The sequence below is a fragment of the Chelonia mydas genome, chromosome 25, assembly GCF_015237465.2.
Source record: "Chelonia mydas isolate rCheMyd1 chromosome 25, rCheMyd1.pri.v2, whole genome shotgun sequence".
Lineage (NCBI taxonomy): Eukaryota > Metazoa > Chordata > Testudines > Cheloniidae > Chelonia > Chelonia mydas.
In genome coordinates this window covers 7,663,708-7,680,989 of record NC_057858.1, presented here as the reverse complement: position 1 = coordinate 7,680,989, position 17,282 = coordinate 7,663,708, and the positions used below count along the sequence as shown (strand labels likewise).

Genomic DNA, 17,282 nt, shown 5'->3' with positions numbered 1-17,282 from the left:
CAGGGAACCCTACTAATTCCACAAGCGTTTAAATCCCCGCTGTCCTCAGGTCTCTGACCTGGGCCCGTCCTCCTATGGTGGGGCCTTGGGCAGCAGGTTGGGGAAGGTTTCGTTATTTCCCTCTCCCTACAGGCCTGTGCTCTTCAGTGCTGTGGCTGTCTGTGCCCTTCCCAAAGGGCGGGATGTGTTGGTGCGTGTGCCCTGAGCCAGGCATTGCACCAGAGCTGCTGAAGCTGTCTCACTCCTTCCCCAGCAAGTCCTTTGTGGATTGTGCCACGAGTTTCTCTCTTTCTTTTCTCCGATTGCCTCTCAGACCTAGGGCGACTTAGCAGGGGATCTCTCCAAAGGAGATGGCAGGGTGGGAGGAGCAAGAGACCAACCAAGTCTGTGACTGTAGAAATGTTCAGTGCAAAGAGGACCTGGGGGCCGGGGCGGGTGCACTGGATGTCTAGTATGAAGGCTGCATGCGTGTCTGGCACGTAGATTGCCCCATGTAAAGGCCAACAGACAATAAATAAGACCCATGGTGGGAGATGCTTTTTACAGTCCGAACGCCTTTTAGCAATGAAGGGCTCTAGATCTGATCCTGCTTTTTTTTTTTCTCGTCTCTTCCCAGCCCTTGGTGTTGAAAATGGCTGGTGGCGTGGACGGCCCCATCGGGATCCCGTTCCCCGATCACAGCAGCGACATCCTGAGCAGCCTGAACGAGCAGAGGAACAACGGGCTGCTGTGTGACGTGGTCATCTTGGTGGACAGTCAGGAGTTTCCCACCCACCGCTCTGTCCTGGCGGCCTGCAGCCAATACTTCAAAAAGCTCTTCACCTCAGGGTTAGTGGTGGACCAGCAAAACGTATACGAGATAGACTTTGTGAGCGTGGACGCCCTGTCGGCTCTGCTCGATTTCGCTTACACTGCGACCCTGACCGTCAGCACTTCGAACGTCAACGAGATCCTCAATGCCGCCAAACTGCTGGAGATCCAGGCGGTAACAGAGGTTTGCACGGATCTCCTAGACAGGAAGATTCTGGCCAAAAATGACCAGATGGATTTAGTAGATCAAATTGATCAAAGGAACCATCTCAGAGCAAAAGAGTACCTGGAGTTCTTCCAGAGCAACCCCATCAACGGCCACCAAGGCAACTTTCCATGGACCAACCAAGACTTGAGAGACCTTCAGAGACTGAACTTCCAAGGGCAAGAGGATGACAAGGAGCCGGATTGCAACGGCATGGACTTCTACTCACAAGCCCCCCCAAATGAAAGACCAAAGGTGAACGACGGTGACCCCGACAGCAACCATGCCATGTGGCTGGACAGAGAGGAAGAGGAGGCCCCGGGAGCCTTATTCCCACCTTCCCAGAATGGACATTACAGTGGACACAGCCTGACGGCACAAGGAGAAGAGGAGGCAGCTTCAGGGGGTCACCTGGACCAGCAGGAAGCCAGTAACTCTCCCAGCTTCGTTCCTGGGGGAGCAGAGGCTGAGGAGGCTGAGGCTAGAGAGGTGGACGGGCTGGCCGCCAGTGCCCTGCTGCAGCAGATGATCAGTTCCGTGGGAAGGCAGCAGCTGGGTGAGGACGACCAGAAAGACGACGACGGGGTGATGGATTATTACTTGAAATACTTCAGCAGCTCTCATGATAGCGACGTGTATCCGTCCTGGTCCCAGAAGGTGGAGAAGAAGATCAGGGCGAAAGCATTCCAGAAGTGCCCCATCTGTGACAAGGTGATCCAAGGAGCTGGCAAGCTGCCCCGCCACATCCGCACCCACACGGGCGAGAAACCCTACGAGTGCAACATCTGCAAAGTCCGATTCACCAGGTGAGGGGCAGAGGGGGGCAGCAAGGGCGGAGGAGTGGAATTGCACAAGCTGGCTGGCTGCTTATGGCTCGGGTGGGTTGGGGGTGGATCAGCCTTGCACAATCCCCCCCCCGCCCCGCCTGCAGTGAGTCATTTCCTTTTTTGATGGGCAAGTGACAAGTGATTTTTTTTTTTTTGGGTGCCCAGTTTGAGAAACCCTGACTTAGAAAGTGCTGAGCTAGCCCCCCTTCTGGAAATTGGGGCCCTTCAACAATGTCAAATGCCCTGAATCTCTATAGTCACTGATTTTATCTTGGCCATGCCTGGGATTTGCAAAGGGGACCAGTGTAGGCTGGGCATCTGGGGGAGCTTGGATTTCCGAGCAGTTTCCCACCCCCATATCCTTGCCATCCTTGGGTGAGTCGCTTTCTTTGGCCAGCGGGGGCTGTTTAATGTAGATGACCCTTTAGAAATGGCCCCGTCTAAAGACTGAAACATCCAGAGCCCGTAGAATTGCGCAAAGATATCTGGAGGTAGAATTTGGCCTGTCCTCTGCAAACTTTCTCTCTCTGCAAACTGCCCTGAGCAGAGCTGCTGCTGCCTGGTGATGCTGGTTCCGAGAGGAAGGGGTCGGGACTGTCTCTCTTCCTCCCCCTTTCCCCCACCAATTTAAAAATCAACTTTTTGTGGCCCCCTAGGGGCATGGGTTGTTTCAGCCCCATTCCTAATGCGGGTCTGTCTGTGCTTCCCTCTGCCGCGGGTGTGCCGAAGAAAGGGGTTATTGTTCGAGTTCCTCTGATTCACTTTAGTCCACGTGCTACAAAGAGGCCTCCTCGTTTCAGCCTTCACGTCTGATTGCAGCGCGAGGCTGGGGGTTCCGCCCAGATCTCTCCGCCCAGTGCCAAGCGATTGCGTGGGCTGGCTGACAAAGAAGCCAAACAGCCTCGCCCGCTGAGCCTGTTTTCTGCTTACGTAAATAGTCCTGGACTCAGGAGCACCAGTGGGGTTCGATTCCCGCGTGGAGCCTGGGGGGGAGGATCAAGCCAAGTAAACGCTGAGCTCACGGGCCTGATTCTGATCTGCCCCCTGCTGGTGTAAATCAGAAGTGACTGGGTAAGGTGGAGCAGCAGCCTCATGGGTGAGAGCAGTAAGCGGGCGAGGGGAGAGGACGCATCACACCCAGCTCTCCGCATGCCTAAGGCTCAGTCCCCTTGATTTCCATTGAAGCGGGAGCCTGAGGAGTTGGTGCTGAGACCCTTGCAGGATCGGGCCGAGTCCCACTGAAAGCAAAGGGAGCTGCACCTGCTGGAGTGTGAACAGCAGGCTGGCCCGTTCGCATGGAAAGCTGCGTGCAGATACGGCGCGGTGACCTACCCGGCAATGCAGTGGGGAGAATTACCTTGCGAGAGGGCCCTGCATTTGTTAGCTGTGGCATGCAGATAATGCAGTGGGCCTGCTGGGCTAGGGTGCCAGCTGTACCACTCCTGCAACCCACTGGGCCAGCTCAAGCTCTGGCGTGGGCCAGGCATTGGCCCTGACCGGCGGGCAAGAGACGCCTCCCGCCCCTGCCAGTGAATCTGCCGGCAGGGAGAGGGCAGAGTCCTTGAAAGCAACGCGTCTGTGGTATGCATAGGTGCATGTGTGCGTGCAGTATATGTACACATGCGTGTGCGCTCACACGCACATGAGCCAACCCACTTCCTTCTCAGAGGTGCTGTTGAGAAGCCGGAGGATGTGTCTGTCTCCTGGGCATGTCCTGGTTGAGATGCAGACAGCCACTGTCCTGTTACTAGATCCAGCCTGCCTACCAGCTGCAAAGTGTGGGTGTGCGGGGGATAGAGACCGGTGGGAACGCAGTGCTCGCCTTGCTGGGGCGAGTTTGGAGAAAGATTTGATGATGAGGCAGTGCAACCTCATCGCTTTTTGATCTCTCCCTCCTGCCGTACGCCTGTGTGGTTGTATCTCTTTGACACACACACACACCACCACCACCCCCCACCCCCCTCCCGAGCCCAGCCTGCACGTATAAACAAGGCTGTTTCATAATGCTAAGGCCGAGTTTCCAGACTGAAATCCAGGAAGCCCATATGTGGCCACAGAAACCCTCAAAATCAGGACATCTATAGTCTGGGCTGTCTCCCACCATGTCCTCTCTGCCCCCTCTACCCTCCCCCCCGCATTAGCAAGGATGCCCTTTAATTGCAGACCCAATGTCACAGCTGTCCCACAAAGACCTGCTGTTCCACCCCCTGTTTACGACTGCAGTTTGTTGACCTCAGAAATGCTAAGTCAGGCGAACGCTAGGGTTATGGAAAATCTTTTTTTGGGTTCCAGACAGAAATCCTGACTGGTGTCCTGCTCCCCTCCTGCTCTGCTCATCTGACTTGTGCCTGTCGGTCTTTGTCAGATGTTACATTGCTCTGCGTGAGGCGTTTGGGGTCCCGAAGGCTGGGGGGTTGGTCTAGCCAGCCCAGGAACCCTTGTGTCTCTTGCTTTTTACCGTAGTTCTGATCCTTTCAAATGAAGGTGGTGAGAGCAGTTGGGTTCTGCTGCCTTCCCTTTGACCTCCTGAGTGATGCCACCTCCAGGGTTGCAGCCTGGGTTTCCCATGAACCCCTCTGGGTGCTGAGTCACCATGTGCTTTCCTGTGCATGTCTCCTACAGCTTCCCCTGCGCTCTGCCCCGCCACTCCCTTCGTTAAAGAGACATGGGCAGGTTAAAGCTCATCTGTTAAAAATAAAGGTCCTTATCTGTGCTAGCAATAATAATGAATAATAATAAATTGTCCGTACTATGACAGCTGCTAACAGATCAGGGACCCGGTTATACTGGGCCCTCTATATACACAGAGTGAGAGACAGTCCTTAAAGAGCTCACTTTTAAATAGTTTAAATAGACAAGGCAGACAGAGAGGTAAAATGACTGGGATCAACAGCAGAACTGGGGATACAACCCTAATCCCCTGAGTGCTAGCCCAGTGCCCTACCGACTGCCTCTCTGAGAACGCCCTACACTAATAAAGCAGGCCCTTGGAAATAATCTAGTTTGCTCATCACCACTTACGCTGTTTGTTTCCCTTTGAGCTTCTCTCAGCTTGGAGAATCGCACAGGGCTAGTCAGTCTGAGGTTAGTTTCTAGTCAGTTTCACTTTCTGGGTTTCCTGCACTAGCCCAGTGAGGAATGTTGGGGGGGAAAATCATAAAAGAAAGGAAAATCATTAAAAAAATTCTGTTACTATTCACTAACCAATTTATTTGAGCATGAGCTTTCATGAGCTACAGCTCACTTCATCGGATGCATACTGTGGAAACTGCAGAAGACATTATATACACAGAGACCATGAAACAATACCTCCTCCCACCCCACTCTCCTGCTGGTAATAGCTTATCTAAAGTGATCATCAAGTTGGGCCATTTCCAGCACAAATCCAGGTTTTCTCACCCTCCGCCCCCCACCCCCACCCTCCCACACACAAACTCACTCTCCTGCTGGTAATAGCCCATCCAAAGTGACCACTCTCTTCACAATCTGTATGATAATCAAGGTGGGCCATTTCCTGCACAAATCCGGGTTCTCTCACCCCCCGGGAAATGGCCCAATTTGATGATCACTTTAGATAACCTATTACCAGCAGGAGAGTGGGGTGGGAGGAGGTATTGTTTCATGGTCTCTGTGTATATAATGTCTTCTGCAGTTTCCACAGTATGCATCCGATGAAGTGAGCTGTAGCTCACGAAAGCTCATGCTCAAATAAATTGGTTAGTCTCTAAGGTGCCACAAGTACTCCTTTTCTTTTTGCGAATACAGACTAACACGGCTGTTACTCTGAAACCTGTTACTATTCAGTTTTTAAGAAAACCTTTTATTTTTCCAATGATGATTACATTTTCGGCTTAAACGATTGGACAATGTTCCTTTAATGGGAGCCAACGGAATAACCACTTAACCCATTGCTAACCTACAGGGTGGCCTTTTCGAAACCTGTGCCGATTTCTTCCCCTTTTGGGGCCTGTTCAAAGACCAGTTGTTGACTCATCGCAAACACTCCAGTTCTTCCGAAAAATGGTCAGCAAAGCTCTGAGGTTGCGCTGGCTCGTTCTAGTCCGCCGCAGAATTTTCACCGGGATATGTTCCTCAGTCATGGGATAGGGCCCCATTGTTTGTGTGCTGTACGACACGGCCCAAAACACCTGTGCTTGCCCCAAAGCCCCGACAGTATAAGCAGGCCGCTCCAGGAAGTTCTATGTGTGGCTTGTGTCTGAAGATCAGTGCTGGTGAGCGAGGCCTCCGTCACTCACAGACACTCTCACGCTTACCAGGGGAACGGGGATAGCCGGAGTTATAAGGACACAGGAATCCTCCCGTGTCAGAGCATGAGCCAGACCCTAACTAATGGGGGTTGGGAGGAAATTTCCCCGGGGCAGGGTATCCCAGAGCTGTTGGGAGGGAAAGGGGAGTTGTGGAACCATTCTCGAAAGCAGCTGATGTTGACCGCAGTAGGTGAGAGGCTGTTGGGCTGGATGGACCCGTGCTCTGCTCAGGCAGGGACACGTGCCTCCGGATTCCTGCGCACCAGGCCCCAGTCGCAGGGCTGCCTCCACGGCCTTGCGGCAGAAACGGCCACCACATGGTTCACATGCGGCTAACTCTAGTGGGGAGTTTGGGGACGTGGACGCTCGGCCACCAGCTCACATCACGCAGGCCAGCAGGCAGCGGCCCCCTCCGCTAGGGGAAGGCTCCATAGGCCGTTCTCATGGGGCTGAGCCAGCTCGTTCCCTGTGGTAAATCTCCCAGTCCTTAGCACAACCAGCCCCGAGGGATCATGTTGCTGAATGTACAGGGCTCCCCCAGTCGCCGTGGGTCTGGGTGGGAGGGTCAGCACATGGCAGGGTGGGGGTGGAAGATCCTCCCTCCGGTCGCCACATGTCTGGGTGAGGGAGAGTCGCCATGTGGCTGCGTGGGAGTGAAGGCTCCCCCAAGCCTCCCCCAATCGCTGCGTGTCTGGGTGTGGGAGGGTTGCTGTGTGGTGGGGGTGAAGGCTCCTCCCCCTGCCCCTCCCCCGGTCACCCCACGGTGGCATAAAGGTGAAGCCTCTGCCCACCGTATGGCAGCCCTGTGTTCAGGCGCAGAATCCCAGCCCCGCTCCCTGACACCATCTCTCTCTCCCGTGCAGGCAGGACAAGCTGAAAGTTCACATGAGGAAGCACACAGGTGAAAAGCCTTACCTGTGCCAGCAGTGCGGGGCTGCTTTTGCGCACAACTACGACTTGAAGAACCACATGCGCGTGCACACTGGCTTGCGGCCTTACCAGTGCGACAGCTGTTTCAAGACTTTCGTCCGATCCGACCACTTGCACAGGCACCTTAAAAAGGATGGGTGCAACGGCATCCCGTCCAGAAGGGGGCGCAAGCCCCGGGTCAGAGATGTGAGCGGCCTGCCCGCCCCCACAGGGAACCCCGAAGACGGAAGCTTTGAAGCTGGTGGCGAGAGACAAGAATCACAGGAGGACACCGTGCAGAAAAATGGCCAGGAGCAGCACTTTGAAGATAGTTCTAACAATGAAGCATCAGGAAGATTGAATGTAGAGGAGGGGTCGTCAGAGGGTAACACACAAGGACTCTCCTAAACCAAAAAAAAAAAAAAAAAAGTGTCACAAAATCTAGTTAGTACTTTCCTCCGATTTCTCTTTAAAATATTTCTCTCCCTTTTAAAAAGATATATATATAATGTTTCCAATCCTCCCACCACAACCAGTCCCATGGGGACACCTCTAATAGCTAAGGACCTTTCGTTGGAAGGCAGATGCTTAGGAAGTGTGAGATCAGGAGAGTTGAAAGTTGGTCTCTAACATGGAAAGAAGCTTCCATGCAAATCCAAAGCTTTATTTTGTGTCCAGACACACTTTAAAAAACGGCAGAGATGCATCTATTTAAAAAAAACAAAACAAAAAAGGCCAGAAAAATTCCAAGAGGTGAATGGATTCTTCCTGGGCAGTCACTACATTTCGTGCCTCCGTCTGACTGGATGGGAAAGAATCGAGTGCAGCTTTCTCTCCATTGGCAAGTGAAAGCTCCTGATGCCTGAGATGGTCTTTTGTTGATCAGGGATTTGATTCTGCCGTAGGGAGTTCAGATCCTTTCTGGCCTGATGCTGAGCAAAGCTGGCTGAAATCACCTGGTGCATAATTTTTATAATGATAATTGGATGGGGGGAAACTGATGATATTTTACATATTCATTTTTTAAGAATGATTGCTCATGCCACGTGGGTGGGTGATCAGAATTTTGCAAGGCTGCTCCGAGCATCACGTTTGAAATGCCTAGATGCCAGGTGAAACTGTGACTCTCCCCAGGAGGTTTAGATTGGTGCTTCGTTCCCAACTGGGAGGCAGGGCTCCTGCGTTCAATCTTGGCTCTGCCACAGAATTGCTGGGTGACTTCGGGCCAAGTCATTTTCCTTCTTCAGGGCGCAGCTTCCTCAGCTGTAAAATGAGGCGAACGCTGTTTTGTGTGAGGTTTGGGAAGTGCTTTGAGATCCAGGGAGTGCACGTTGCGATAGGTGCGAACTCCTTCCTCGGCAGATACACTGGTCCATTTAGGGGTTACTGCGTGAGGGTCTCTTGGACAAAAATGGCAGCCCTCTGTGCTCTGTGCAAAGATCTTTGGGGCACTTTTCCTGAGGATGTTTGCAGAGTTCTTGGCCAACATTTCCGCCTCACCCACCCATTGGGCAACACATTTGTATGCCTCACTCTTATCCTCCACCCCAGAGGTGGCTGCATTTCCATGAGTGCTGCATGTATATAGTTTGTAATGTGTTGTAGCATTAAAGGCCCTGTTTTAGTAAGATAGCCTTGTGGCTATCAAACTTCTCTCTCCCTAGCACACTGAAAACCCTGAATCGGGCAGGAATCTGAGCAATCTAATAAAATTCCAGGCAACCTCTGATTCAGGAATGGGCTGGTTTTGTACTTTTATGACTTATCGCCTGCTCTGGTGCTTGGCAAATTGTGCCCCAACAGGAGCGGAGTGGGGGGTAGATTTTGCTAGATCAGATTGTTGCATCCTGAATCTTAACCTTGCCTTTCAAGATGCAGCAATTATTCAGTCCTCCCTGATGAGTCCACCTCTCTGATATTCCCCTCCACCAGAGCTGAAGCTGGAGCCCTCTGGGATGTGGCAGGATTCTTCTGTATCTTTGGGCCTGCCGGGAGTTAACGATCAGTAACTGACAAGATTGGGCGTTTAGTCTTTTGCCACCGTGACATGGAATGGACAGCGCCTGTGTGACTGAGCTCTTAGCACTTGTTATAGCAGCTTTCATCCCAGGATCTCAAAGCACTTGATTAGTTGGTTCTGTTAAGTAAAAGAATCTCTCGGAGCAGGGTAGCCCCCAATATATTAGGAATCAGATGAGAGCATCCTAAAAGCAGTTAAAACCGAGGGTTGTTTTTTTTAGAAAAGGGTTATTTAAGGTCTCCCTGAAAGGTGCGGGGAATCTTTCTGGAGATGGAAGCTACTGGGGTAGAAATAAAAGCACTCTGGGGCTGCTTCTCCTTTAAGGCTTTGGAGTTGGAGTTTGGAATTTATCTCCTCTGGGGCCCTCAGGCTGGGTCATTAAATGCACAGGCTTCTGGGATGGGTATTTCTCCGTCAGACTGGCACCAATGTATTTACTGTCCAGCAGAGGCAAAGCCTAATTTATTTATTTGAATAGCGGGCACTGAAAGACTGGCCCAGGGGATGTGCACAGAGCTAACGTGGTGGGGTGGAGGAGACGGGTGCTGGGGCTGACCGCGCCTCAAGCCCCGTCGTCCTTTCCTTGCTACGGTTACTAGAAGAGTGCCCGAAGCTTCACCCAGCGCCCAGTTTCAGTCCCGAAAAGATGCGGGCGTGACCTGCGTGTGAGATGATCAGAATCGCAGGCTAACCTGGTCCGAAACGGGCCACGACTCCTTGAAACGAACGGGATCAGGGCCTAATGCTCAGTTACACCAAGGCCTTTACAACCCTCTGCTAGCACAGAAAGACCTTGAAAGTGGCTTGTAAATTACTCCCACTGTAATGGGGCCAAGGTGGCGTGGGTGTTAGGCCTGGTCCACACACGGGTTTTGTACCAGTATAACTGTTTCAGGTAGGGGTGTGACTTTTAACTGATGCAGCACAATGCCTGCTGTGGATACAGTGATACCAGTAGAAAGATATGAGAAGGGAAATAAGCAATGCTGGTATAAGCACCTTTCTACCAGTAAACCTGCATCCACACTAGAGGGTTTGTACCCCTTTAACTATTGCGGGACAGGTAAAGGGGTCCAATGCCCTAATGTGGACAAGGCCTTAACACTGAGGATTGTTCCTAGCCAGTCCCAGCCCTGTGATCTGAAACATATCACATGGGTCAGTCTCAATCAGTCCCTATTCCCCAGCTGTATAGAGTCAAGTATACGGATATAAAGTAAATATTGGTGTGTACTACCCAGCTCCTCCAGCTTAGCAGAGTCTAGAAAGGGCACCTTTCAGCCATTCTCCTGTTTTTTAAATGCACAGTTCAAAATGAAAAGAGATTCTAGTCCTTTTATTTTGAAAGCACTTTTTAGATTTTATTTTAATTTTAAAGTGAGAGCAGGTTTGGCCGAATGTAAACTGGAGAGGGAGTGAGAGGGGAGTGTGTGAACTGGGGGAGGAGGGCGGGGGGGGGGGGGTAGGGGAGAGAAAGATGGATGTTTATTTAATGCAGAAAAAGCAATAAAAATTTAAAAAACCATTATTAAAAAAACATAAAAAAACAACCAAGAAGTCTTAGCACTTTGCGATGGAACGGGTACTTCGAAATCACTTTATCTTAATTTAAAAAGCAAAAGCGAAACATGTTTACAAGTTGAAACCAACTTCTATGGAAAAAAAATTATTATTAAAAAAAAATTCCTAAATTTATTTTTGTAAGAAAAAAAAGTGTATATATATATTAAAAAACAAAACAAACCCCAACCTAGGCAGAATCCAATGTCTATTTCATGGAATAATAAAACAAAAAGATATCCAAGGAGAGGAAGGATGCTAATTAGGTTCTGTGACATGACCTGAAAATAAACCCCTCAGAAGTGATTGCACTTCACAAAACGGAAGCTTGAATATTAGGCAGGAATCATGGGTGTTTTTGTTTTTGTATTTTTTTCCTTCTATTTTCCTTTTTTTTTTTTTTATTTGTTTGTTTGTTTCTTAAATGTCTTATAGCCAGTGCTAGCCCAGATGTCTCTCCCAGCTTCCCCCATGCCCCTCCCGCCCCCAGGAGCATCTTAGCTTGTGTAGCAAGGAGGAAAGAAAGTGTCTCAACTGCTGGGTGATGTAGTTGATCAGGGGGAAAGGACCATGGGACGGGGCAGCCCCTGTGTTCTTCCTTGTTTCATTTCTTCTCCGAGGGATACTCAGCCAGACTTGGGTAGATGATGAGATACGTCTCCTGGGTATAAAGCTCAAAGCCAAAAGCATACTCAATCTTTGAAGTTAATCTAGCGTTTCCCAGCTCTGCCTCCTGCCACCCCACTGTTTGGACAGCAGTAGACGTGTTTCTAGCATGAAGCAGGGATTCAGGTTTGAAGTCAGTTTGTTGATGTCTAATTCAGGATAGAGACTTTTGTGGCTTGATGATGCACATAAACCCTCCTCCTCCCCACTTGCCATGAGCCCAGTGACTATTCCAGAATCAGATGCTCAGAGTGGAGGGGGGGGGACCCACCTTACAAATTAAATACAAAGAAAACAAATATCAAAAATAATGTACCCCATTGCTTTTCTTTACCAACCGATAGGCTGGTAGCCAGATCTTTGCCTCACAGGAGCGCCCTGCTTCTGGAGTAACGTAAAAGCCCCCCAAAATTTCGCACAAGGAATTCCCCCCCCCCCCCCCCCCAAGGGCGAAGAGAATAAAAAGGGTACAAAACCTGGCACTCCTGACTCAGCGTTTCCCGCAGGGCCTAGGCCCGGCCTTAGTGTCTGAACGTGGGCTCGCTCCAGGGGACACGGAAACCTCTGGGCTGGTGCCTTTGCTTTCAGGCTCTAGTTCCTGTTTGCAGAGCACGAGGCTGGGCTCGGAGGCACTGTAAGATCAGGGCCTAGGAGACAAACTGTTGGGAGAATGTGCCCTGCCCTCAAGGGGATGGAATTGACGACCTAGGAGGTCTCTTCACCTTTGACTCTTCTGATCCCATGACAGTTGAGATACATTTTAATAAGATGGCTCAGTAGTCAGTTGCATTTAGTGCCGGAAGCAGGTGTCCCATCTATTAAACTGCAGGGGTTGGAGGCTGTCGGTCAGCTGAAATGTACAGCCAAAGGAGGGACCGTATGTCCCCATGCAGCAGCCAACTAAGGGTGACTCTGAAATGCCCCAAATCCAATCCCAGTTTCTCTGTAGTGTTGGTGACAGCGCAGATGCTGGGTCCTTCCTCCGTGCTGTAAAACACCTTAATCTTGGCCCCTGCCTTCCCATCCCAAAGAGAGCGGAGTGGAGTGTCCCATGACCTGGGCACTAGCTGGATGTGGCAAGCCACCTCTTCCAGGGATGAACCTCTGCTTAGCACTGGCTACCTATTGCATATGCAAAAACTAGTGTGGACTTGTAAATAGACAGTTACTTGAGGTTCTTTATTGTAATCAAAAGTTGTGGTATCTCTTTTCTCGTTTGTGTTACCCCTTCTCTGCCCCCACCACCTTTTAAAGCTTGTGTTTCTCTCCAAACCTCCTTCTGCCATTTCAGGGGGGGGGGGGGGGGGAAACCCCCTCCCCCCTCCAAAATGGACAGGAAAAAAAAAAGTCTCAGGATTCTTGTTGGAGAGAGCGAGTCAGACACCTAGATTCCTTGTAAGAAATGAGAGCAGCCCTGGGGCCTTGACAGTCCCAGCCTGCCGAGCCCCCATCTTGGAGATCCCAGGGTGAGCCACTTTGGAGGTGCTCTCTGCCTCTGAGAATGAACAAACAGGGACGGGGCTGTTCTTAAGGGCAAAAGTCCTGTCCCCTCCTCTGTGAAATCTGCACAGCAGAGCTGGGGCCTGAATTAAAAGCCCAGATCCCAGTTCCAATCCCAGGGCCCCCACCCAAACCAGAACAATCCCACACTTTGGGATAGATCCCCTGGGGAGCTGGAGCAGAAAACTCCCCGGTCAGTCGGTTAACTGTGGGGATCCGGTGTTCTGGTCTGTGGTTTGGGTTGGGATCCATCTCTGCTACAAGCCAGGGGGCATCCTTCCACCCCCGGAGGAACAGAGGGCAGCTTCCACATGATGTAGGATGGCACTACAGCTGTCCTCCACGCCCCCCGACCCACACCCTGCCAGTGTCCTCTCTCCAGAGCGAACCTCCTCTCCCTGTCCCCTGGGGGCCCCTGGGCAGAGGTGGGTTTGGAGGCAGATCAGCGATGGCTTCTGAACAGAGATACCGCACCTTATATGTGATATGAGATGCTTTTACCTTTATTAGAGATCCGGGGAGCCGCCGCGTGAGCTTTGATTGATACATGAGTGCCGGCAACACTTTAGCACAAGCCTTGATAAGTTTGCACTAAAAACCAACCAACCAATCTTCTCCCTTCTCCGTGTAGGGAGGCGTTGCCTCCACGTACATTCTGCCTTAACTTTTTGACCTGTCTTACTCTGTGTACCAACCGACGATGAACAGATTAGTGCATGCGAAACCTCCCCAATCATATACTGTATATAAGCATTGATTCTTAATGTTGTTAAGGTTATTATTATTCTTTTGAAATTCAGGTTGTGATAAAGTGTTGCCAAAGATACTGCTGAATTATGACGTTTCAGGAAAAAAAAACCAACCCAACCCATAACTCCTACGAAACAAACAGACAACACCGCGGACTTTTTAGTATTGCCTCTCTTCGTTTCTTGGTACAAAACAAACCCTGTAATTTCAGTTGTGGTATAACTGTGTGTGTGGGTATGCGTGTCTCAGACAGTGGGTTCCCCTAGACTTGGGGGGATGCCTGGGTTGTCCAGCCACCCTAGATGGGGCTTTATCCCCCTGGTGATCAGGAGCGGGGGTTTCACGGGGGCCATTTGAGAGCTCTCCTGCTTTGGGGGCTAGTTGAGGATCCTAATTGCACAGCCATGGGATCATAGCTTCTACGCCAGTGCCAATCAGGAAGAACGCCCTTCGAAGTCAGCAGTGTAAGTGGGCTCCGACAGAGGCCTGGAGTTTTTGACACTAAACACAAAACGTCGGTGTGGTCCCATCACCCTCTAGTGTTGTGGGAGGAAAGCACAGATTGTCCAATGCATCTGACCCGCTACCCACCCCCCCAGTCTAGAAGGAAACCTACAGAGACGCACATACTGTCCCGTGTCTCCCAGCCATGGTGGGATACAGAGAAGCCACCTCTGCTTGCACCTCTGCTCTAGGAAACCATGGATTTGGGTTGCACCCAAGGCTGTCAGGCTCACAGAGGGAATGCTATTGACGTCGTTTTAGGTTGTTATCTCCTCCCTTCTTTTCCCTTCTCCTCCCCCCGCCCTCCCCACGTGAAACCAGTGAATGTAAACCCATGACTGTGGCGAAGGGTTAAGGAAGGCGGGGAGAGGTACGGGCAGAGCTGCCCAGCTGTGTTGTAAAAGATCCTGTTTGTGTCCAGGCCTAACGGTGATGAGATCAGAACCGTGAGTTCCAGCGATTTCTTCAGTCAATACCAAAGTATACTCCACCCTCACTGCAGAGCTCTCTCTGGGGGGCAGGAAGGGGATTTCTGACAGGACCCCTTTGATCCCTTCCCACAGACCGGGATTCGTTCTTCGATTGGCTGCTGCCCCAGCCCGCGTGGGGAACTTCCTGAGGGTGATGAACCAGCAGGTGTTGGGTGGGCCGAGATCCTAGTGCTGCGGAAGCCGCCTGACGTGAGCGTGGGGTGTATTTTCCTCTCCGTTTGTCATACTCTAACCCCCCCTTCCCCATTTTTGTGCCCCCCCCTTCCCCTTCTCTGAGCTCCTTTTAAAGATGCTGCATCTTCTTGCTGAAACCCTCCCCCAGTCTCCGCTGGACCCACATGTGAGTCGACAGCTTTGCCTGCGGAGGCGGAAAACCGGCCACGCCCAGGTAGAGCTTGGGCCGGGCGGGGGCTGCCCCCAGTTCTGAATCTGGGGGGAGGCGGGGGCGGAGAGAGAAAGGAGTCACGGCACAGAGCAAAACCATGCGGTGGGAGCGGCACAGCTGCCCCCATCCATTGCTGTCATGGGGGAGCATCGCACGTCCCATCTGCCCTAGTGTGGTTGCAGCCAAGGAAGCTGCCCGCTCTTCCAACCCAGACCTCGAGTCACCTGCCCCAGAGCGGGGGTCTGAGTAAGGGGCAGAGACTCTACTTTCCCCCAGGCCTTAAACAAGAAAGAGGGATGCAGCATCTTGGAGGTGCAGGAGGTTTCTTTGCACTAACGGGACCCATTAGACTCAGTGGGAAGTTGTTCTGTGGCACATGGGAGCTAGGCTAGCGGCTGTTCCTAGGCGAGCCCAGGCTGTTGGGGAATGGGGAGAGGGCTTTCCTAGCCATTTCCCTCATTTCTTGGGAGCCGATCTCTGCATGCAAAGGGCTCCTTTTCCTTTAGCATCTGCTGTTCAATGCTGCGAGGGAATTTTCTCCCTTCTATCCCCTCCCCTCCAAAGCTCTCACCAGCCACAGCTACCCTCAGAGCCTGTGGAGCCCAGCTCCAAGGGAAGGGGGGGATAGGTTGAAAACCCGGAGGGAGAGTTCAGCTGTGGGGTGTGGCAGGGGCGCATGGAGGTTTCTGTGCAGTGCAGGTATTAAGCCATTGGGACAGCTCCTCAAGGGATGGGTGGATTCTCCGTCCCGTGGTATTTTTAAATTGAGATTGGCTGTTTCCGATAAGATTACACCGTTGTCCAGCCACAGGGTGCCGGCTGGAAGCAGGAATGGTCAGCCTGAGCAAGGAGAACAGTCCCTTGAAATTGACAAACCGTCGTAAGTCCCTACATCATCCCCGAACATTTGGGATGCTTGAAATGACCCCGTCTTGAGCCCATCCGTCAGGTTAGCAAACCAAAAGCTCTGTCTGTATTCTCAAAATGCCGGTGTGAGGAGCATTCGGGAGGCCTGATTCGACTATTTAAAAAAATCTCTATATATTTATATTTTTGATTTATTATGAAAGTTTTATTTAAATAAAGAGGAACACTTTTTAAAGAGCAGGTAGCAGATTTAGCTTCCTAGTTGGGAACCTGTGTGGGTAGCATTTGTACTGCCTGGGACAAGTAACGAGATGCTGTATTGAAGTTATGTTTTCTAAAATATATATATATATATGTATACACACACAGAGATTAATCTTTAATCTGAGGTGGGTAGATTTTAAACTCTCCCATCACCTCCCCAGAAATCAACTGATTTGATACCAGGAGGAAGAAAGAGAATATTAAGGCTAGGGCCACATTTCCTGCGTCTTTATATATAAACAAACAAACACAGAAAAACGAATTCTATATATAAAGCACTCGCAAGTTTCATCAGTTTTATGTGTAAACTACTTTGTGTGGTATCTGGGTAATGAGCGAGGCAAGAAAAGCACAGAAAAGACATTCCATAGATTGTAACTTTGGTAGTTCTTTATAAAGTGTGGGAGACGAGAAAAAAAAATAATAAAAAAATGCACTTTTTGGGGGCGTTAAAAAAAATAAAAGAGATATATTAAAAATATAAAAATGCAACCGGTTTTTCTTCTTGTATATAAGAACCACTAAACCCCACCACACAGCAATGTAACAATCTGCCCGTTACGAATGTGGGGGTAGTTTTTGGTTTTTTTAAAAACTTGTTTGAAATCAAAAGAGAAGAAAAGAAAAACTACAGCTGCATAAAAACTGCCCGTTTCTGGGCTAAAACTTGAGGCGAGCTAGGATCCTGGTGGGATGAGAGGCAGCAGCTAACACGCGCACTCCTGGCATGTCACCAAATGCATGGCAATTCCAATCCCAGTCCCTCACGATGCCCCAGTACTTTCCCCTGCATTCCTCAGGGGGGAGAGTTTAGGTTGCAGCTGCTGTTCACCCCAGAGCAGAGAGGCTAACACCTCTAATGGCCTGGAGGCCTTGTACGGACTCCTTTGCACCAGGATGGATGCGACCCTGGGATCCAAGGACAGGCAATGATGGCAGGCTGTGGCGTTGAGCTGAACTGGTGCACGGGCCTAGCAGATGCCACAAGATAGTGGAGCGGATGCGGAGAACAACCCTCTTATGCCTCCCACGTGTACAAACCTCACCCCCCACGTCCTGGTCCTTAGCTGGCATAAATCACCTGTGGCTCTCTGGACTGAATGGAGCGAAGCCGATTTACGCCAGCTGAGGGTCAGGGGAAATTGTTCTGACAGGTGTTTTCACTGGAGCTGATTTCCCTTTTTGTTGATTTCGCTTTTATTTGGATTTGGGCTATGCAGGATCAAGCCAGGCAGAAGGAGGTTTGGAGCTTTGTT

At 50.9% G+C, this 17,282-nt stretch overlaps 1 protein-coding gene across 2 annotated transcripts in view; it reads left to right on the top strand.

Moving 5' to 3' along the window:
- The window catches only part of ZBTB7A (zinc finger and BTB domain containing 7A), a 34,655-nt gene extending 18,142 nt beyond the window's left edge, over positions 1-16,513 (top strand). For both annotated transcript variants that reach the window (XM_037885751.2, XM_007072109.4), the window contains exons 2-3: positions 617-1,821; positions 6,974-16,513. In XM_037885751.2, coding sequence (XP_037741679.1) covers positions 632-1,821; positions 6,974-7,427 — 1,644 coding nt within the window. In that variant the 5' untranslated portion in view covers positions 617-631 and the 3' untranslated portion in view covers positions 7,428-16,513. The remainder of the gene's footprint in view (positions 1-616; positions 1,822-6,973) is intronic.
- The last annotated feature ends 769 nt before the right edge of the window (positions 16,514-17,282 follow it).